Source organism: Saccopteryx leptura, chromosome 6, assembly GCF_036850995.1.
Source record: "Saccopteryx leptura isolate mSacLep1 chromosome 6, mSacLep1_pri_phased_curated, whole genome shotgun sequence".
Taxonomy (NCBI): domain Eukaryota; kingdom Metazoa; phylum Chordata; class Mammalia; order Chiroptera; family Emballonuridae; genus Saccopteryx; species Saccopteryx leptura.
The window spans coordinates 105,580,705-105,603,951 of record NC_089508.1 but is presented as its reverse complement, the minus strand read 5'-3'; the positions used below and the strand labels follow the sequence as shown (position 1 = coordinate 105,603,951).

Below are 23,247 nucleotides of genomic sequence, written 5' to 3'. Positions count from 1 at the left end.
TTCCCCCTTCCCTCTGACAGCTGTCCATTTGTTCCCTGTAACTCTGCCTCTGTTTCTGTTTTGTTCCTCAGTTTGTTGTGTTCGATTCCACATAGAAGGGAGGTCTTATGATATTTGTCTTTGCGGTTCAACACTTTCTAGGTTGCCTGGCTTGTGGTGGCACAGTGGATGAAGCATCGACCTGGAGTACTGAGGTTGTGGGCTGGAAACCACGGGCTATCCGGGTCAAGCCACATATGACAAGCAATGAGCAACTAAAATGAAGCAACTATGAATTGAAATTTCTCACTCCCAGTGACCCTCCCTCTTTCTCCTCTTCCTATAAAAATCAATAAATAAAGTCTTTTTAAAAACAGACAAAACAAACTTTCTAGCTTGACGTAGTCCAACTCTTTGTTTCCCTTGCCAGAGGAAAAAGGGCATTTGAGAAAAAGATACTGCTAGGCTAGGGGAAAAACCACTTAAAATATACTTGTAGGCCCTGGCCGGTTGGCTCAGCGGTAGAGTGTCGGCCTGGAGTGCGGGGGACCCGGGTTCGATTCCTGGCCAGGGCACATAGGAGAAGCACCCATTTGCTTCTCCACCCCCCCCCTCCTTTCCTTCCTCTCTGTCTCTCTCTTCCCCTCCTGCAGCCAAGGCTCCATTGGAGCAAAGATGGCCCGGGCGCTGGGGATGGCTCCTTGGCCTCTGCCCCAGGCGCTAGAGTGGCTCTGGTCGTGGCAGAGCGACGCCCCGGAGGGGCAGAGCATCGCCCCCTGGTGGGCAGAGCGTCGCCCCTGGTAGGCGAGCTGGGTAGATCCCGGTCGGGCGCATGCGGGAGTCTGTCTGGCTGTCTCTCTCCGTTTCCAGCTTCAGAAAAATACAAAAAAAAAAAAAAAAAAAAAATACTTGTAGTAAGTAACGTACATCACGATTCCGTATAATGTCTCACTCACAAACAGAACACTCAAGTCATCAAGGTTTCTGCTGATTGACGTAGAGCAGAACACCCACAAAATTTAAGAGAGTGCTTTATAAGTCTAGTATCAAAAGCTTAAACAAAAAATTGAGCAGACATCATCAAAATAACGGGATAGGAACGCAGTGATCCAACCATCAGGAGCAAATTAAGTTTTTCAGAACGGTCCCCATAGGACTATCCAGGCGCGTGGTAGAAATTCAAAAATAAGCCGTGGGATTATGTATGAAAAACACACTACCTGAAACGCTAAGGTTGCCGGTTTAAAACCCTGGGCTTGCCTAGGCAAGGCACATATAGGAGTTAATGCTTCCTACTCTCCTCTCCATTAGTGAATTAAAAAAATAAAAAAAAAATTAAAAACACACTGCTCGTCCTAACATTTAAGACAAAAACATTTAAAGAAAGAGCAGCGCAGTAGCCCTCACTACAAACTATACATTCGGGCCCTGGTGCCGGGTTCGATTCCCGGCCAGGGCACACAGGAGAAGCGCCCAAATGCTTCTCCACCCTCCCCCTCTCCTTCCTCTCTGTCTCTCTCTACCCCTCCCGCAGCCAAAGCTCCACTGGAGAAAAGGTGGAGTGGCCCCCAGGGGGGTGTGCCAGGGGGCGTGCTACTCCCCGTAGTCAGCTTCAGAGAAATACAGAAACAAAAAACTCACCACACTCGCTAAAATATTAATAATTGATACCCCGGAAAAATAAGTACTTCCCATGCTAAGAAAAAAACATTTTCTCCAGCTTGCTAAATGTAAGTTGTAGTTGCCGCCTCCACCCAAACCATCACGCTCGCTTCGCTCCTCACGCACGGTTACTTTTCTCCAGCCACCTTCGCACCCTCGCCGCGTCCGCGACCCTCGCTCGACCCTCGCCCTGCGCCAAAACAAACTCGGGGCGTTTGGATCTCGGGATGTGGGACCTGAAGTCGCCGGCCGCGTGGGACCGGCAGTCTCTGCGCCCCTGTTCATTTGCATAAGACCCGCCCTAATCGTGACGTTGCCATAGCGTCACGTCAGAGACAGATCACCTCTGTGATCCGAGGCTGTGACACGCAGCAGTGTCAAACTTAAATACCAAGATCAGAGTTCCGCGGCCAGTGCAACGTGAAACCCTTGTAATTCTCATTCATGATCTTTCCGGTTATATGCTCACCTGATCTTGCAACAGTGAAAGGAACACTTGAACAGAATATCAGGTCAAGGCGGAGCCTTGTGGGCCGGGGAAGGGTGTTGCAAGTCTTTGAGAATCAAACATTTCCTTTGGGGATAGGGGTGGGGGTGGGAGTGGGGGTTAGGTCACCTCTTTCAGGCCGCCCGAGTTTATCCCTTTCTCTCCCATACGGGAAGAATCTTTCTTGAGATCAAGTGGAAGTTAAAGGTGCGGAATTCCTCCCCAGATGTGAGCAAAATGATTGAAACATGGTGTGTTCCTGAGTGGTCAGTGCAATGGAGCAAAGCAAGGCAAGAGATGGAACTGGAGACTGTAGAGTCAGGAAGGTTCCAGCTGTGCAGAGATCCGAGGAAACGTATTGTAGCGTCCTTTTTTTAAAAAAATTATTTATTAAATTTAATGCAGTGACATTGATAAATCAGGGTACATATGTTGAGAGAAAACATCTCTAGATTATTTTGACATTTGATTGTGCTGTATACCCCTCCCCCAAAGTTAAATTGTCTTCTGTCACCTTCTATCTGGTTTTCTTTGTGCCCCTCCCCTCCCCCAACCCCTCTCTCCTTCTTCACCCCATCCCCCCTCCCCCCACACCCCACTCCTGTTGCCATCACATTCTTGTTCATGTCTCTGAGTCTCATTTTTATGTCCCTTCTATGTATGGATTCATGTAGTTCTTAGTTTTTTTTCTGATTTACTTATTTCACTCCGTATAATGTTATCAAGGTACATCCATGTTATTGTAAAGGATCCGATGTCATCATTTCTTATGGCTGAGTAGTACTCCATAGTATATATGTACCAAAGCTTTTTAATCCACTCGTCCTCTGACGGACACTTGGGTTGTTTCCAGATCTTTGCTATTGTGAACAATGCTGCCACAAACATGGGGGTGCATTTCTCCTTTTCGAGCCGTTCTATGGTGTCCTTGGGGTATATTCCTAAAAGTGGGATAGCTGGGTCAAAAGGCAGTTCGATTTTCAGTTTTTTGAGGAATCTCCATACTGTTTTCCACAGAGGCTGCACCAGTCTGCATTCCCACCAGCAGTGCAGGAGGGTTCCCTTTTCTCCACATCCTGTCCAGCACTTATTCTGTGTTGTTTTGTTGATGAGCGCCATTCTGACTGGTGTGAGGTGATAATCTCATTGTGGTTTTAATTTGCATTTTGCTAATGATTAGTGATGTTGAGCATTTTTTCATATGCCTATTGGCCATCTGTGTGTCCTCTTTGGAGAAGTGTCTATTCATCTCTTTTGCCCATTTTTGGATTGGATTGTTTGTCTTCCTGGTGTTGAGATTTACGAGTTCTTTATAAATTTTGGTTATTAACCCCTTATCAGACGTATTGTCAAATATGTTCTCCCATTGTGTAGTTTGTCTTTTTATTCTGTTCTTGTTGTCTTTAGCTGTGCAAAAGCTTTTTAGTTTGATATAGTCCCATTTGTTTATCCTGTCTTTTATTTCACTTCCCCTTGGAGATAAATCATCAAATATATTGCTCCGAGAGATGTCAGAGAGCTTACTGCCTATGTTTTCTTCTAAGATGCTTATGGTTTCATGGCCTACATTTAAGTCTTTTATCCATTTTGAGTTTATTTTTGTGAGTGGTGTAAGCTGGTGATCTAGTTTCATTTTTTTGCAGGTAGCTGTCCAATTTTCCCAACACCTTTTGTTAAAGAGGCTGTCTTTACTCCATTGTATTTCCTTGCCTCCTTTGTCAAATATCAGTTGTCCATAGAACTGTGGGTTTATTTCTGGGTTCTCTGTTCTGTTCCATTGATCTATATGCCTGTTCTTATGCCAGTACCAGGCTGTTTTGAGTACAATGGCCTTGTAGTATAACTTGATATCAGGAAGTGTGATACCTCCCACTTTATTCTTCTTTTTTAAGATTGCTGAGGCTATTCGTGTTCTCTTTTGGTTCCATATAAATTTTTGGAATATGTGTTCTATATCTTTGAAGTATGTCATTGGTATTTTAATTGGTATTGCATTAAATTTATAGATTGCTTTGGGTAATATAGACATTTTAATGATGTTTATTCTTCCTAACCATGAGCACGGTATATGCTTCCACTTGTTTGTAACTTCCTTGATTTCTTTTATCAATGCTTTGTAATTTTCCGAGTACAAGTCTTTAGTCTCCTTGGTTAAGTTTATTCCTAGGTACTTTATTTTTTTGGTTGTAATTGTGAAGGGGATTGTTTCCTTAATTTCTCTTTCTGACTGTTCATTGTTGGTGTATAAAAATGCCTCTGATTTCTGAGTATTGATTTTATATCCTGCCACTTTGCTGAATTCATTTATCAGGTCCAGTAGCTTTTTGACTGAGACTTTAGGGTTTTCTATATACAATATCATATCATCTGCAAATAATGATAGTTTTACATCTTCTTTTCCCACTTGAATTCCTTTTATTTCTTCTTCTTGTCTGATAGCTGTGGCTAGGACTTCCAGGACCATGTTAAATAAGTGGTGAAAGGGGGCACCCCTGCCTTGTTCCTGATCTTAAGGGGATTGCTTTTAATTTTTGCCCATTGAGTATGATGTTGGCTGTGGGTTTCTCATAGATGGCTTTTATCATGTTGAGGTATGTTCCCTGTATTCCCACTTTGCTGAGAGTTTTGATCATGAATGGGTGCTGGATTTTATCAAATGCTTTTTTTGCATCTATTGAAATTATCATATGGTTTTTCTCCTTCTTTTTGTTTATGTGATGAATCACATTGATTGATTTACGAATATTGTACCATCCTTGCCTCCCCAGAATAAATCCCACTTGATCATGGTGTATGATTTTTTCCATATATTGTTGGATCCGGTTTTGTAGCATCCTTTTTGACTGTTGGTTGTTTCAGGAAGTTTCCTGTCTTAGGGTGTAGTTCCTAAAAACCAAGGATTGTTGTACCTAACCCAGATGATGCGATGATCAAAATCAAGAAATTAGCATCACCCTGCCGGTGGGCCCAGCGTGTTGAAGTCCCGGGTTCGATTCCCGCCCAGGGCACAGGGGAGAAGCACCCATCTCCTTCTCCACCTTTCCCCCTCTCCTTTATATCTCTCTCATTCCCTCCTGCAGCCAAGGCTCCATTGGAGCTTAGTTGGCCTGGGTGCTGAGAATGGCTCCGTGGCCTCCGACTCAGGCGCTAGAATGACTCCGATTGCAGCGGAACAACGCCCCAGAGGGGCTGAGCATTGCCCACTGGTGGGCATGCCAGGTGGATCCCGGTGGCGCGCATGTGGGAGTCTGTCTGCCCCCCCCTCACTTCTCACTTTGGAACCCCCCCCCCGCAAAAGAAATTAGCACGGACTGATACATTATTATTATTACTCTACAGACATTTTTCAGTTTTCATCAGTTGTCTCTATACTGCCCTTTATAGCAAAAGAAAATTCAAAACCACAGAACTAAAAGGCCAGTTATTTTGTAGACTGCCCTTCAATTTTGGAGTAGTCCTGTGTCTCTTCATAATCATATTCAGGTATGCATATTTGAAACAAAGACTACATAAAGGATTTCGGGACTGTTATGGGTTGATTTGTGCTCCTCCAAAAACTATGTTTAAGTCCTGGCGCCTGGTACCTATTGTCGATGGAAAAAACTTCCAATGCTGTAAGAGTTTTTATGAGTTTTTTTGAGCCAAACAGTCTACAATTGCCAGGAAGCAAAGTCTCAATGAATTGAGAAAGAGCTCCAGAAAATTGCAGTTTCATCACTTATTTTTAATTTTTTTAATCACCACTGATTTTATACTGTACATCAGAATCAAAGGGAAAGAAGTAATGATATACATGTTTGCTCGCTTATAGTTTGTATTGGGTGTGGGGGACAGACTGTAAGTAGGTTGGGTCATTATATCCTAAGGCAGGGGTCGGGAACCTCTTTGGCTGGCAGAGCCATGAACAGCACATATTTTAAAATGTAATTCCATGAAAGCCATACAACGACCCGTGTACATTGCTCATTATCCAATAAAAATTTTGTGTTGTCCCAGAGGACAGCTGTGACTGGCTCCAGCCACCTGCAACCATGGACATGAGCAATAGGAAATGAATGTATTGTAATACATGAGAATATTTTATATATATATATTTTAAAGATTATTATTATTTTTTAATTTTTCTTTTATTAATTTTTAGAGAGGAGAGAAAGTGAGAGAGAGAGAGAGAGAGAGAGAAGGGGGAGGGAGGAGCAGGAAGCATCAACTCCCATATGTCCCTTGACCAGGCAAGCCCAGGGTTTTGAACTGGTGACCTCAGTGTTCCAGGTCGACGCTTTATCCACTGCGCCACCACAGGTCAGGCAAGAATGTTTTATATTTTTAACATTATTTTTTTATTAAAGATTTGTCTGCGAGCCCAATGCAGCCATCAAAAGAGCCACATCTGTCTCGCGAGCCATAGGTTTCTGACCCCTGGCCTAAGACTTAGTTTTAAGACTAAGCTTTTTTCCACACCCTTGACTAATTGCATACTGTGGGGTGGTGTAGTCTCATGAGGAATCCCATTATGCCTCAGATAAGTGACTTTGTATCAGAGACTTCCTTGTTTGTATATTGGATTAAAGGTTTTGATTTCTGCACTATAAAGTGGGGCAGACTAGGAGCTTGCTCTCTCTTGGTTCCTGAGATTAGCATTAGAGGAGCCCATGCTAGAGGAGAGCAGAAAAAGAGGAGAGCAGAAAAAGGCCATGTGCAGGAGAGGAGAGGCAGCCAAGATGGCAGAGTGCTGAAGGGGAACCCAGTTAGTGCAGAGTTTGTGCAGAGAGAAGGAGATGGGAAACAGAGGTGAATAAAGCTGGTGAACTAGAAACCTTTGATTCTAGGAAACTTGGATAAGTCAGTGGCTTTGGGATCCCTGAATGGAAAGGGAAGTGTTTTCCCACTGTGTGTATTTCTTGCCCACTGAGTGCAAGCTAGGATTAAAGCTGATGGCCCACCAGTTCTTGGCTCTGTTGTTTCATTACCGTCTGTCTGAATCCAATGCGAACCTGCACGGGCCAGGTGGCTGTGATGATGGCCGCAGCTACTGGCTTTACATTTGGCGTAGTCTGTGGCAGGATTCGATACAGTTCGGTATGGAGCCACCACCACCTTTGAGCGGTGGCATAGAGGACTGGCTGCTGTTATGGTTCCCCATGGCTGTACCTTTGAGGACCGTAGGCTGGCTGATTTTTACAGCCATGTGTAAGGAAACAGAGAGCTCTGTGGAAGAGGCTGCCTGGGACCTGCAAACTGAGCAGTGGAAGGAGCTGGAGCAAACGTGGGAGAGAGAGATGCCAGTCCTGGAGCTGAAGCAAGCACCGGAGGATGCCAACCAGGTTCATGAGATTCGCTTGGAATTGGAGCAGCTGCTGGAAAAGGAATCACAGGTTCGTGAGTTGCAGATTGCCCTGGACATTGTGGAGAGCCAGCAGCGGTGGGAGGCTGGGGTTGAGGCCGGGGCCAGGGCTACAAGGCCCAGGGAGCAGAAGGTGACAGTGGCCCGCAGTTCAAGCCCTGCAGCAGGAGCTGATGTTTTCAGTTCCTCTTTGGAAGATGAGGAGAATTTGGCTGGAGTTGTGATCCACAGTCTCCAGAAGGTGAGAGCCCAGCAGCAAGGAGTACCTACTACGCTCCGGGTAGGTCTGTGATTTTGAGACATAGGGGTGGGTGCCATTATGCTCTCTGGAGCAGAGATGGAAATGCTGACTGCCATTGCCACGTGCTCCTCTTTGGGACAGTGTAATACCTGCCAGGACGGCAGGGGTGAGGGGGGTGGCTAAGGCCCCATGTGTGTGAATTGATTCCTGGACTATGACTCTAGTGGGCACTGGCTCCTCTGCTGGATGGACTTACGGATTTTGGACAATGTGAAATACCCTGATGGGGGTGGGGGATGGCTTTGATGGAGGCCCTCCTCCTGCCCCTGGAAGCTTTTCCCATGGCTAGGAAGAAGTCTGAGGACATTTTGCGCTTTTGGCAAAGTGCTCAGAGACTGGTGACGTGTATCTTTGTAATTGTTGAAATTGTATGATTTGTCATGTTGTAATTTGTGTAATGTGCCTAATTTCCTTGTGCTGGAATACCTGTGCTTTAGATTGTGAAGTGAGCCAAAGGGGTGGAATGTCGGTCAAATACGTTTGTAAATATGATATATATGTTTGCTCACTTATAGTTTCTATTGGGTGTGGGGGACAGGTTGTAAGTAGGCTGGGTCATTATAACCTAAGGCAGGGGTCCCCAAACTTTTTACACAGGGGGCCAGTTCACTGTCCCTCAGACCATTGGAGGGCCAGATTATAAAAAAAACTATGAACAAATCCCTATGCACACTGCACATATCTTATTTTAAAGTAAAAAAACAAAACAGGAACAAATACAATATTTAAAGTAAAGAACAAGTAAATTTAAATCAATAAACTGACCAGTATTTCAATGGGAACTACGGGCCTGCTTTTGGCTAATGAGATGGTCAATGTCCGGTTCCATATTTGTCACTGCTAGATGTAACAAGTGATGTGACGTGCTTTCGGAGCCGTGAGGCGTGCATCCTACGTCACTGGAAGTAGTACTGTATGTGAGCGATGCCATGCTTTGCGTCTCTCACTGACCACCAATGAAAGAGATACCCCTTCCGGAAGTGCGGCGGGGGCCGGATAAATGGCCTCAGGGGGCTGCATGTGGCCCGCGGGCCGTAGTTTGGGGACCCCTGACCTAAGGCTTAGTTTTAAGACTAAGATTTTCCCCACACCCTTGACTGATTGCATGATGTGGAGTGGTGCACTCTCATGAGGAATCCCATTATGCCTCAGATTAGTGCCTTTGTATCAGAGACTTCCTTGTTTGTATATTGGATTAAAGGTTTTGATTTCTGCACTATAAAGTAGGGCAGACCTGGAGCTTGCTCTCTCAGTTTCTGAGATTAGCATTAGAGGAGCCCATGCTAGAGAGCAGAGAAAGAGGAGAGCAAACAAAGGCCACGAGGAGGAGAGGAGAGGCAGCCAAGATGGGAGTGCTGAGGGAGAAACCAGTTTGTGTAGAGAGAAGGAGATAGGGAACAGAGGTGAATAAAGCCGGTGAGCTAGAAACCTTTGATTCTAGGAAACTCGGATAAGTCAGTGGCTTTGGGAGCCCTGAAAGGGAAGTTTTTCCCAGTGTGTGTATTTCTTGCCTGCTGAGTGCAAGATAGGATTAAAGCTAACAGACCACCAGTTCTTGGCTCCGTTGTTTCATTACCGACTATCTGAATCCAATGCGAACTTGCATGGGCCAGGAGACTGTGACTGTGATGGTGGCCTCTGCTACTGGCTTTACACTCAGCATCTAGGTTTCTGCTTTTCACGTCAGGGACTGAGACACTACACGTGGATTTTTCAGCTCAGAGACTGCCACTTATAAAGATGCTGATTCCTATATCGGTTAACGAAGTAACTGTTTCTAGGTTAAAGCAGAAGCGGGAGGAGAGTAGTGGTTTAGATGCCCCGCCCCCCTCACTAGACATTCTGCGCAGGCGCGCTGGGGGCGGGGCCGGAAGTGCCGGCGGAAGTGGTGTGAGCCGTGCTTTAGTGAAGGGACCAGCGGAGTAAACACATCCTTTGTCGACTCCTGTGGACCCTGTCGGAGGTTGGAGGCCACCATGAACGGGCTCCGGGATGACTATGACCCCTACTCAGTGGAAGAGCCTAGCGATGAGGAGCCGGCGTTGAGCAGGTGGGCTCCTGCTCTGCCCCGGCCCCAGAGGCTGCGGGCTCAGGCCAGGCCTTAGCCTTCTCCCTTCGCTGCGCCTGCTGGACCTGCTCAGACCATCGGCCCAGGGTTCGGGTGTTTGTCGCGCCCCGCTGTCGCCTGTGGGGCGCCGAGGGGAGTCCTGGTGAGGTCTTGCAGCCGCGGGGCAGGCGGGTCGACACCATCACGGGGAAGGGGGCTATTCTGGAATCATGCGGAAGTCTTCAAAAGCCGTGTAATCGATCCTGCCTCTGCAGTTTACTAGAAATGTGACCAAAAGCAAGTCACTTATACTCATCTGTAAAAAGGAAATATAATAACTATATGATAAGTATGTTATAAGGCTCGTGGGCCTTAATGTTAATTGACCAGGTACAAGACTAATATGCCATAAGCAGAAGTAATGGGATATTTAACACACTTTTGTTGAGCACCTATTATATGCTTGCTCTGAGCTACAGAGGTGAATCATAAGATACTTTGCCTTCTACAGGATTATAGGATAGTAGGGAAAATGAGATATCATGGAAATAAGTATGTATCTCAGAAGAGCATTGTAGAAAGCGATGACCTGAGATCAGCACAGATGAAGTTCCGTGGGCATTTCCAAAAGGAAGAGTTTAATCCTACCTGAAGGAAACTTACCGTTAGGTTGGCAAATTTCCTGGCATATTTAGCCATTTTAAAAACTGTCAGCAAATCCTATTTATAAACTTCAAAACACTGTCCAATTGCTCTTCATGTAAAACTGTCCTACTTTCAATCACCATATTCCTCACATTTTCCTAGGGAGGGGTTCTAGGCGTGGGAGATTAGGCTGCTGTGAAGATTTGTGCTGTGGGGAGTGAGGATGGATTCCAAAATTCCCTGTGAAGTAGAGTTTCAGTTAATGGGTCAGGTCTGTGAGAGGAGGTGTACATAGGCTTCAATTAATAATTCAGTTTGATCGAAATCTAGGAGTGTTTCCTGGACTTGGGTTTTTCTGCCATTACCATCTCCATATTTGCCTGTGTAATTTATATAAAAATTTAAAAGTCAATTTACATTTTTGTAGTTAAATATCTTAAAGAATTGCAGTTGTCACTGGTAGAGTAACAAACAAAAAGTGCTATGAACCATGCCCGGATAGCTTGGTTGAAAGAGCATTGTCCCAAAGCTCAGAGGTTGCCAGTTCAATACCTAGTCAGGGCACATACAGGATCAGATTGATGTTCCTGTCTCTTTCTCTCTCCCTACCTCTCTTGCTAAAATACATAAAATAAAAATTTAGCCCTGGCTGGATCGCTTGGTTGGTTTGTGCTTCATCCCGAAGCACAAAGGTTGCTGGCTCAATCCCTGGTCAGAGCACATACAGGAACAACGCAGTGTTTGTGTCTCTCTCCTTTCCTTTCTTGCTGAAATCAGTCAAGAAAAAATTAAAAAAATAAAAATATACGATGAATAGAAAACAATGCTTTAAGACAGTACTGTCTGTTCAAAGCTCAGAGTCCAATGCTTGCTTTTTTTAAAAAAAATTCTATTTACTGATTTTTAGAGAAAGGAGAAAGAAAGAAAGAAGGATGGAGAAGCAGAAAGCATCAACTTAATAGTAGTTGCTTCTTGTATGTGCTTTGACTGGGCAAGCCTGGGTTTTCGAACTGGTGACTTCAGTATTCCAGGTGGACTCTGTCCACTGTGCCACCATGAGTTGGGCCAATGCCTTTTTTTTTTTTTTTTTTTTACTTTTCTGAAAGAGGCAGGGAGAGAGAGACAGGAACATCGAGCTACTACTTCATGTGCCCTAACTGAGGAACCTGCAACCTCCACGCTGTAGGTTGGTGCTTCAGTCAACTGAGATATCCAGCCGGGCTTAATTTTTTTAATTGATTTTTAGAGCGACAGCACAGAGAGGATGGGAGAGAGAGGGAAGGAGGAAAGGAAGCATTTGTTATTCCACTCAGTTGGACATTTTTTGTTTGCTTCCTGTGTGTGTCCTGACCGGGATTGAACCCACAACCTTGTTTTGGGATGATGCTTTTTCTTTTAACTGACTGAGCTAACCAGCCAGGGCTGCTTGTTGTTTTGAAAAGGGAGATTGGGTCTGATCTGTGGTGACTTAGTGGGATAAAGCGTCGACTTGGAACACTGAGGTTGCCAGTTCGAAACCCTGGGCTTGCCTGGCCAAGGCACATACGGGAGTTGATGCTTCCTGCTCCTCCCCCTTCTCTCTCTCTTTCTGTCTCTCTCTCCCTCTTTCCCTTTCTCTCTCTCCTCTCTGAAAATTGAATAAATAAAGTCTTAAAATAAAAAGGGAGATTGATGTTAGAGAGGTGTTTAAGAGATGTCTGTCAGGATTTGATTTTACCCCACTTACAAACTAATATAAGCTAATATTTTATTATTTATGACAAGATTTTTTTTAAAAAAGATTTTTTAAAATTGACTTTTAGAGAGAGAGAGAAAAAAAGGCAGGGGAGAGGAATGGGAAGGAATTTGTAGCTGCTTCTCACATGTGCCTTGACTGGGCATTTTGAACTGGTGACTCCAGCAGTCCAGGTTGATGCTTTATCCTCTGTGCCATATGTTATGCTTTAAAATTTTTTTAAAAAAATTGATTTTAGAGAGAGAGAAGGGAAAGAGACAGAGACAGGAACATCTGTCTGTTCCTGTATGTGCCCTGACCAGGGACTGAATTGGTAAGTAACCTCTGTGCTTCAAGGCGAAGCTCTAACCAACTGAGCCATCCGGCCAGGGTTATGCTGATACTTCATTCATATCCTGTCACTGCTTTATGGAAGCTGGCAGAAGATCTAGGACTCCTCACAGCACAGCAGGCAGCAGGAGCATCATGTTTGTATTGATTGCTCTTCCCAACTTCTACAGTGGTTGCACGGAAAAAGACCTAAATAGATGCTACACATTCAGTGAGTTGGCATTGTGGCTGAGGATCACTTGGAGAATCCAGCTTTTTTTATAGCAGGTAGTAAATAAGCCAGCTCTTTGTCCTGGAAAGGGACATTACCTCATTCATCAAGGTTTTTTACTGCAAACACAACTTTGAGAAATGACTTATGTAAAGCATGTTGAGAACCTTGCATTCTTGGCATATTCAACAAGAATACGCAGGGTCCATGATATATTGCCTTTCCTAGTAGTGCTAAATGCTGAGACTCTTTTGAAATAATCACAAGTCTGACCTGTGGTGGTGCAGTGGATAAAGCTTCAACCTGGAATGCTCAGGTCACCAATTCGAAACCCTGGGCGTGCATGGTCAAGGCACTTATGGGAATTGATGCTTCTTCCTCCTCTTCCCTCTTCTCTCTCTCTCTCTTCCCCCCTCTATAACGAATACATAAAATCTTAAAAAAAAATTACAAGAACTGAAGAAAATTTGCAAAAAAGAATAACTCTCTTGTGATTCAATATTTTTGTTTGTTTTTGAGAGAGAGAGAGAAAAAGGGAGAGATAGGGAGAGAGATAAGAAGCATGAACTGGTAGTTGTGGCACTCTTAGTTGTTCAGTTGTTCATTGATTGCTTCTCATATGTGCCTTGACTGGATCCTCCCAGTCAAGCCAGCAACTTGCTTGCTGACCCCTTGCTCAAGCCAGCGACTGTGGGGTCATGTCTATGATCCCATGCTTAAGCCAGTGGCCTCTGCTCAATTTGATGACCCCATGCTCAAGCTGGATGAGCCTGAACTGAAGATGGCAACCTCGGGTTTTTTTGTTTGTTTATTTGTTTGTTTTTTACAGGGACAGAGAGAGAGAGAGAGAGGGATATATAGGGACAGACAGACAGGAACGGAGAGAGATGAGAAGCATCAATCATCAGTTTTTCCTTGCGACACCTTAGTTGTTCATTGATTGCTTTCTCATATGTGCCTTGACCACGGGCCTTCAGCAGGCCAAGTAACCCCTTGCTCGAGCCAGTGACCTTGGGTCCAAGCTGGTGAGCTTTTTGCTCAAACCAGATGAGCCTGTGTTCAAGCTGGCAACCACAGGGTTTTGAACCTGGGTCCTCCGCATCCCAGTCCGACGCTCTATCCACTGCGCCACTGCCTGGTCAGGCAACCTTGGGGTTTTGAACCTGGGTCCTCTGCATCCCAGTCCAACACTCTGTCCATTGCGCCACCCCCTGGTCAGGCTGCATGTTAAGTTTTATAAGAAATTGTCAAGCTGTTTTTCATAGTGGCTGTACCATTTTACATTCCCATTAGTGGTGGCTTCAGTGTTATTTAATGGGTTGTCATCTAATCTGCTACTCCTTAAAATGACTTATGTCCCACACTTTGGAAACACTGGAAAATAAAATAGATCGGTTTTTCAACCTCAGTAGTATTGACATCGTGGATCAGATAATTCTCTGTTGAGGGGAGCTATCTTGTGTATTGGTATCATGTAGATGCCAGTAGCCCCTCCTCCCACATTCGGTTTGTGACAATCAAAAATGTCTCTAGTCCTCTGGGTGGGTAGCCCAGTTGGTTAGAGCATTGCCTGATATGCTAAAGTTGCAGGTTTGATCCCTGGTCAGGGAACATACAAGAATTAACCAGTGAATGCATAAATAAGTAAAACAACAAATCAATGTTTCTTTCTCTCTTTGTAAAATCAATAAAACTAAAAAAAGTCTAGCTATGCTAAATGTGCCCCAAGGGGGGGAGGCAGAATTGCCCCAAGGTTGAAAATAAGCTGGAACCAGATTGTGGAAGGCTCTTTTGAATGCTGTGCTCAGAGATTTGGCCACAGACTTTTTTTGGAGTAGGGTAGCAACGTGATGAGAGTTCTTTTTTTCTATTTTTTATTTCTCTTTCTCTTCTTTTTTTTTTTTTAATTTTTATTTTATTTATTCATTTTAGAGAGGAGAGAGAGAGGGAGAGAGAGAGAGAGACAGGGGGGAGGAGCTGGAAGCATCAACTCCCATATGTGCCTTGACCAGGCAAGCCCAGAGTTTCGAACCGGCGACCTCAGCATTTCCAGGTCGACGCTTTATCCACTGTGCCACCACAGGTCAGGCGTGATGAGAGTTCTTTAGGAATAACATTCTGGTAGCAGTGAGGGTTAAGGTAGGATGAAGAAGAGTTTGGAGGTCTGGACATCCTTATGATATGATGTAAATTTCAGAGGACCCAAGTGAATATAGTGATAATGAAGAAAGAGGAAGCGCCTGATCTGGCGGTGGCGCAGTGGATAGAGCATCGGACTGGGACGCGGAGGACCCAGGTTTGAGACTCAAGGTTGCCAGCTTGAGCGCAGGTTCATCGGGTTTGAGCAAAGCTCACCAGCTTGAGTCCAAGTTCGCTGGCTTGAGCAAGGGGTCACTCAGTCTGCTGTAGCACCCCACTCCAATGAACAATTAAGGAACTGCAATGAAGAATTGATGTTTCTTGTTTCTCATCTCTCTCCCTTCCTGTTGGTCTGTCCCTGTCTGTCCCTCTCTCTGACTTTCTCTCTGTCTCTGCAAAAAAAAAAAAAAAAAAAAAAAGGCATGCTGGTCAGGATGAAGAATGTGAGAAGGGACACTTTCCTGGGAGTAGAAGCCTCTACCATTAATAAAATTGATTGCTGTGAATTGGATTTTTCCAATTTACTGTACCTTCTGCAGGAGGTCCAAAAGCATTGTTCTAGAAGACTGTTAATTAGACCATGAGCATTACCTATGTACTATTGATTGTATTAGAAATGTCTTAGACATTTTGGTTATTCCTGCTGATATCTGGTTTAATTTTCTCACACTGCTATTGATGAGGAAACCTAGGCTCAGAAGGCCAAGTAAACTGGTAGAAATTGTTCAGGAGAATTTGGAATATAATTCAGCTTTCTCTCTCTCTGTAGTACTATCCCCTTTTTTTTTTGACAGAGTCAGAAAGAGGGACAGACGGACAGAATGGGAGATGAGAAGCATCAGTTCTTTGTTGCAACACCTTAGTTCAGGGGTCCCCAAACTTTTTACACAGGGGGCCAGTTCACTATCCCTCAGACCAGGTGTCCCCAAACTATGGCCCGCGGGCCGCATGCGGCCCCCTGAGGCCATTTATCCGGCCCTTGCCGCACTTCCAGAAGGGGGACCTCTTTCTTTGGTGGTCAGTGAGAGGAGCACATTGACCATCTCATTAGCCAAAAGCAGGCCCATAGTTCCCATTGAAATACTGGTCAGTTTGTTGATTTAAATTTACTTGTTCTTTATTTTAAATATTGTATTTGTTCCCATTTTGGTTTTTTACTTTAAAATAAGATATGTGCAGTGTGCATAGGGATTTGTTCATAGTTTTTTTTTTTTGTATTTTTCTGAAGCTGGAAATGGGGAGAGACAGTCAGACAGACTCCCGCATGCGCCCGACCGGGATCCACCCAGCACGCCCACCAGGGGCGACGCTCTGCCCACCAGGGGGCGATGCTCTGCCCCTCCCGGGCGTCGCTCTGCCGCGACCAGAGCCACTCTAGCGCCTGGGGCAGAGGCCAAGGAGCCATCCCCAGCGCCCGGGCCATCCTTGCTCCAATGGAGCCTTGGCTGTGGGAGGGGAAGAGAGAGACAGAGAGGAAGGAGGGGGTGGGGGTGGAGAAGCAAATGGGCGCTTCTCCTATGTGCCCTGGCCGGGAATCGAACCCCGGTCCCCCGCACGCCAGGTCGACGCTCTACTGCTGAGCCAACCGGCCAGGGCCTGTTCATAGTTTTTTTACAGTCTGGCCCTCCAACGGTCTGAGGGACAGTGAACTGGCCCCCTGTGTAAAAAGTTTGGGGACCCCTGCCTCAGACCGTTGGAGGGCCACCACATACAGTGCTCTTCTCACTGACCACCAATGAAAGAGGCAGGGGCCGGATAAATGGCCTCAGGAGGCCGCATGCGGCCCGTGGGCAATAGTTTGGGGACACCTGCCTTAGTTGTTCATTGATTGCTTTCTTATATGTGCCTTGACTGGAGGGCTACAGCAGACCTTGGGCTGAAGCAAACGACCTTGGGTTTCAAGCCAGCGACCTTTGGGCTCAAGCTAGCGACCATGGGGTCATGTCTATGATCCCACGCTCAAACCAGCAACCCTGCGCTCAAGCTGGTGAACCTGTGCCCAAGCTGGATGGCCCATGCTCAAGCTGGCAACCTTGGGGTTTCAAACCTAAGTTCTCTGCATCCAAATCTGATGCTCTGTCCACTGTGCTACCACCTGGTCAGGCTGTACTTTTAAAATTGTAATTTTTAATTACTGTCTGTTAACATTTACTAGCGATCTATTAGTTGCACATTTTAGGTTTTATTTAAATGTGCAGAGTTTTAAAAAACTCCCAGTTCCATGGAGTAAACTTTTTATTGCTGATGGAATGATGAATTATTGCAGTACTTCTGGAAAACAGTGTGGTAATTCAAGAAAGCAGAAAGATGTTTGTTTCTAATTCTAGACATTCATTCTAAGGAAATAAACACAAAATTATAGTACATATACAGAGATGTTTATTGTAGTGTTGAATAGCAAAGAGCTAGAAATAAATGTACAATGTTTATAAGAGGAAATGTTTTACAGACATTAAAAAATGTATTTGGGCCTTATCGGGTGGTGGTACAGTGGATCGATTGTCATACTGGGACGCAGAAAACCCAGATTCGAAACCCCGAGGTCGCAAACTTGAGCACAGGCTCATCCAGCTTGAGCATAGACTCACCAGCTAGAGTGCGGGTTGCTGGCTTGAGCAAGGGGTCACTCTCTCTGCTGGAGGCCCTCTGCCCTCCTATCAAGGCACATATGAGAAAGCAATCAAGAACAATTAAGGTACCGCAACAAAGAATTGATGCTTCTTATCTTTTTCTCTTCCTGTCTGTCTATCCCTATCTGTCCCTCTTTTTGTATCTCTCTCTCGCTTAAAAAAAAAAAAAAATATATATATATATATATATATATGGAAATATGCAGAAATGGTTGCTTATTAAGTGAGAAAAGCTCTATGTATATGCCAGATGAATCAAATGCAACCTTATAAAATTTAAAATTGGCTGTGGTAGGGTAGCTCAGTTGATTAGAACTTCATCCTGATACTTCAAGGTTGTGGATTTGATACTCAGTCAGGGTACATACAAGAAGCAACCAGTGAGTGCATAAATAAGTGGAACAGCAAATCAGTGTTTCTCTCTCTCTCCCCCTCTCCCTTTTCCTTTCTCTCCCTTTCTCTTTGTCTCCATTTCTCTCCCTCCTCCCTTCCTCTTCCCTTTTCCCTCCCTCTCTCCCTGTCTCTCTCTCTCCCTCTCCACCTTTCTATCTTTTTCTAAAGTCAATAACTGAAAAAAAAGTTTTTAAAGGATTAAAAAAAATCCTTAAAAATTCTTGAATATTTGTATTCTTTATGATTTAAATATTAGTTCTGAAGATGAAGTAGATGTGCTTTTACATGGAACTCCTGACCAAAAACGAAAACTCATTAGAGAATGTCTTACTGGAGAAAGTGAATCATCTAGTGAAGATGAATTTGAAAAAGAAATGGAAGCTGAATTAAATTCCACCATAAAAACGATGGAGGACAAATTATCCTCCCTGGAAACAGGTAAACTTTTAGTTAGATTTTAATATAGCTATTTTTCTAAGCTCCACATGGGCAAGAACCTTATTTGTGCTCTTTTGTGTTTCCAGCATCTTTGGTAGGTACTCAATAAGTATTTATTGACTGAATGAATAAATGTGTTTGGCACCTTGAGCATAGTTTTAATTGATGACTATAGAAGTTGTTTTTGGAAAGAGATTTTTTAGTACTGTTTACTTGCTTGATTTCCTTTTGTAATTTTTACGTCAGGATAAAAACAACAACAACAAAAAGACAGGCTTTTAAAAGTATATTTAGGGTTATGTAGCACTGGTACGGCAGGTTGAATGATGTGTCAGCACAAATTTCCTGTCTCATGTTAGTAAGTACTGAAACATACTTTATTTTGATACTTAGTTTTTATGTAAAATGTACCTGACTCAAAACTGCTCTATGCCTGACCTGTGGTTGCGCAGTGGATAGAGCATCAACCTGGAATGCTGAGGTCGCTGGTTTGAAACCCAGGGCTTGCCTGGTCAAGGCCCATATGAAAAGCAACTACTATGCATTGATGCTTCCTGCTCTCACCCCCCCCCCCCCCCTTTCTCTTTACTCTCTCTAAAATCAGTAAATAAAAAAAAAAAAAGAAAGCATATATAGTAATAATAAAAAAACCAAAAGTATGTTTTATTTATTTATTTATTTATTTAAAGTGAGAGGAGGGGGGATAGTGAGACAGACTCCTACATGCGCCCCAACTAGGGTCCACCCGGCAACCCTGTCTGGGGCCTAAGCTTGACTCAACTGTAGCTATTTTTAGCACCTGAGACTGATGTGTTGGGACCAACTGGACTATCGTCAGGGCTCTGGGCTGTTGCTCAAACCAAATGAGCCACTGGCTGTGGGAGGAGAAGAGGGAGAGGATGGAGAGGGAGAGAAGGAGATGGTTGCTTCTCTGTGTGTCCCTGACCAGGAATCAAACCTGGGGTGTCCATACACTGGGCTGACGCTCTGTCCACGGAGCGAACCGGCCAGAGCCTAAAAGTAGGTTTTAATTAAGAGAGACGATTAGTGATGCAGGCATATGAGGACATAAGTGTGGGTAAAAAATGAGTCCTTGAGTCATTACTTTCCCTCTCTGTAGGGCTCTTGCCCTCTTTCCTCTAAAGTCCCTTTATTTTTATTAATTTATTTTAGTGAGAGAGAGAGAGACAGACAGGTAGACAAGAAGGGAGAGAGATGAAAAGCATCAACTTGTGGCACCTTAGTTGTTCATTGATTGTTTTCTAATATGTGCCTTGACCAGAGGCACCATCTGAGCCAGTGACCTCTTGCTCAAGCCAGCTACTTTGGGCTCAAGCCAGTGACCATGGGGTCATGTCTGTGACCACACTCAAGCCAGCAACCCTGTGCTCAAGCTGGTGAGCCTGCACTCAAGCTGGCAATCCTGGGGTTTTGAACCTGGGTCCTCAGCTTCCCAGGTTGATGCTCTGTCCACTGTGCCACTTCCTGGTCCCTTTAAAACAAGATATTTATTCCCTGTTCTCCACAGTATACCACATGGCCAAAAGGTAGAGACATGTATGCTGCCAACCTGAAAATATGGCTCTTTTATTTTTATTTAATTAGGTTTGTAGGAAGGGAGAGAAAAATCGTCTCATGATTTGGAACATTTAATCAAGGAGGGGCAGTTTTCTGTAATCACATAGGGTACCAATCTACTAAGTCATTGATGTGGAAGTGGTTTTCCATCCCAATGAGATTGGGAATGAGTTGATATTACTTTGCTGTATGGAAGAATATATGGAGGGTTTTTTTCTGTCAATTATGTATGGTTTTGTCTATAAACTTCCCTTATGTTTTGAACAGGATCTTCCATGGGAAATGGGAAAGTTGGAACAGCTTCGACAAAGTACTATGATGATATATATTTTGATTCTGATTCTGAGGATGAAGACAAAGTAGGTAAGTAAAATGTTTACCAGGTTTAGCAGTTATATTTTATGAAAAAATGTTTACCTCATAATTACTTGGTATTAGGATTTCCCTCTGTTCAATTTTCTAAGGAAGTATAGGTTGATGTGAAAACAAAAGCAGGATTGATGAATAAGAACAGTTATGTGTACAATAGTGAACTATTAGAATGCTGTATACCTGAAATGTAAATAATCTTGTATACCAATTTTACCACAAGAGAAAAAAAGAACAGATGGAAATGCATACATATGAGGAGTGGGACCAACAACGACACTGCATAGGCACAACTGGGAAGAGGAAGAGTATATCCTGACTTAGTACTTCCCTCCTCTGGGCTCTTGGTCTCCCCCTCTTCCTTCAGATTCCTTAGTGCAGCAGTATTTGCTTTTATTTATTTATTTACTTTTTTATTTATTTTTTAAGTGAGAGGAGGGAAGAGACAGTGAGACAGACTCCTGCATGCATCCCGACTGGAATCTACCCAGCAGTTCCTGTCTGGGGCCAGTGCTTGGACCAGCTGAACTAGCTTCAGCTCCCAGGCTCGATGCTTGAAGCAACTAAGCTATTCTCAGTGCCAAGGGCTGACAGTCAAACCAGTTGAGCTATTCTCAGCTCCAGGGACTGACATTTGAACCAATTGAGCCATTGGCTGCAGGAGGGGAAGAGGAAGGGAAGGGGGAGAGAGGGGGGGAGAGACGCAGATGGTTGTTTCTCTTGTGTGTTCTAACTGGGAATCAACCCAGGACATCCGTACGCTGGGCTGATGTTCTTATCTGTTGAACCAACTGGTCAGGGCCCAACATTTGCTTTTTTATACCTGCAAATACTTTCTATATTTTTACTCTCTTGCAGAATTTTCCCTAGCTTGTTGCTTTTTTCTTATCAGCCTCTTTATACTTTGGAATTGATTTAGTATAAAATTTGAGCAAAGTTGAACATATCATTGATAACACCTAAAACTAATTTAATTATATCAGTAATTACACTGGAATATACAAATAACAAATTTAGATGGTAAAGAAAAAATTTTATATTTAATATGTTGTTAAATATTGATCTGCTCAAGTACATTTTAAATGTCTGGTGAATGTGGATGACTAATTTTTTTCATTCATTTTTGAAATTTTCTGATTGTAGTAGCATTTTATATATGGGAACTTGTGGAGAGTTTAGGTGTCAAAAATAGTTTCTATTTTTGGGCTGCTTTCAGTAGCCCTTTGAACTCTGAGTTTTCATTATTTAAACCTTGAGATACCAGTTTTCAGTGAAAAAAGTTTTGCCTCCTCTATTATCTTCATTTTAATGCCTTGATTATTAGTCGAATTTTTTTTTTTTTTCTTTTTTTTTTTTGCAAGAGAGAGGGACAGACTGGGACAGACAGAAAGGGAGAATTGTAATTTAAAACTGGTTGGAGATTAAGAATTTGTGGATGAAGAGTGGTTATTATGTTTGCATCTGAATTGTTCTTTTTTTTTATCAGCTCACAGCTGCAGAACCCTAGTTGTTCATTGATTGTTTTCTCATATGTGCCTTGACTGGCAGACTCCAGGTGAGCCAGTGACCTCTTGCTCGAGCCAGCGACCTTTGGGCTCAGGCCAGTGACCATGGGGTCATGTCTATGATCCCATGCCTGAGCCAGAGATCCTGTGCTCAAGCTGACAAACTCGGGGCTCCGAACCTGGGTCCCCAGCATCCCAGGCTGACACTCTACCCATTGTGCTACCTCCTTCCTGGTCAGGCAAAATTTTTTAAAGGAAACTATAAAGAGAAAAAAAAATGTAGCTTAGAAGGTGGGATTTTTTATTCTGTATTAAAAAGGTGTACACTTGAGATATGATACTTAACCATATCCTTAACGTTTTCAAAATTAGCACAGGTGGCCAAGAAAAAAAAGAAGAAACGATACAGGATTCCAACAAATGATGAGTTATTATATGATCCTGAAAAAGATAACAGGGATCAGGCCTGGGTTGATGCACGGAGAAGAGGGTAAGAATTTAAATATTTTTTGTTTTCCCCAGAGAGACAGATAGGAAGGGAGAGAGGTGAGAAGCATCAACTAGTAGTTGTATCACTTTAGTTGTTCACTGATTGCTTCTCATACCTGCCTTGACTGGGAGTTCAGGCTGAGCCATTGAGCCCTTGCTCAAGCCAGCAACCTTGGGCTTCAAGCCAGTGACCCCGGGGACGTGTCTGATTCCATGCTCAAGCCAGCGACCCCACGCTCAAGTTGGTGAGCCTGTGCTCAGGCTGGTGACCTTGGGATTTTAAACCTGGGTCCTCACTATCCTAGATTGACCCTCTATCCACTGTGCAACCCAGCCAGGCCTTACATTTTTTTTAAAAAAGATTTTGTGCTCACTTTGGCAGTATTATACTAAATGATTTTAAAGAGAGGAGAGAGAGAGAGAAAGTCCAGGGTGGGTGCGGGGGTGAGTGGGAAGCATCAACTCATAGTTGTTTCTTGTATGTACCTTGACTGGGTAAGCCCGGGCCTTGAACCAGCGACCTCAGCATTCCAGGTGAACACTGTCCACTGTACCACCATAGATCAGGGAGAGCTTAAATTGAATATTTAGAATCTTTCGAGATTAAAAGATAATTTTCACTACATTCACATTTTGAATGCATGTGTATATGTCTATACAGGCATACATAAAGAAGTTTGAGAAAAAACTGCTGAATAGTTTATTTTGAAAATAAAGCAAATTTCAGTCAGATGATTCATTTTTAAAAACTTGAATTTAAATTGTTGTGCTCAGTCTCTTCCCTCAAGAACCAAAGCTGAATTTTTAAAAATAGATGTAATTTAAAACTGGTTGGAGATTAAGAATTTGTGGATGAAGAGTGGTTATTGTGTTTTGCATCTGAATTGTTCTTTTTTTTTTTAATTTTTTTTTTCTTTTCATTTTTCTGAAGCCGGAAACAGGGAGAGACAGTCAGACAGACTCCCGCA

The 23,247-nt window shown here is 43.7% G+C and overlaps 1 protein-coding gene across 1 annotated transcript in view; it reads left to right on the top strand.

The window, feature by feature from the left end:
- The first annotated feature begins 9,639 nt into the window (after positions 1-9,639).
- EAPP (E2F associated phosphoprotein) overlaps positions 9,640-23,247 on the top strand; it is a 31,050-nt gene continuing 17,442 nt past the window's right edge. The window contains exons 1-4 of the mRNA XM_066388455.1: positions 9,640-9,820; positions 18,157-18,338; positions 20,184-20,279; positions 22,163-22,280. Of these exons, the coding sequence (XP_066244552.1) occupies positions 9,747-9,820; positions 18,157-18,338; positions 20,184-20,279; positions 22,163-22,280 (470 nt within the window). The 5' untranslated portion in view covers positions 9,640-9,746. The remainder of the gene's footprint in view (positions 9,821-18,156; positions 18,339-20,183; positions 20,280-22,162; positions 22,281-23,247) is intronic.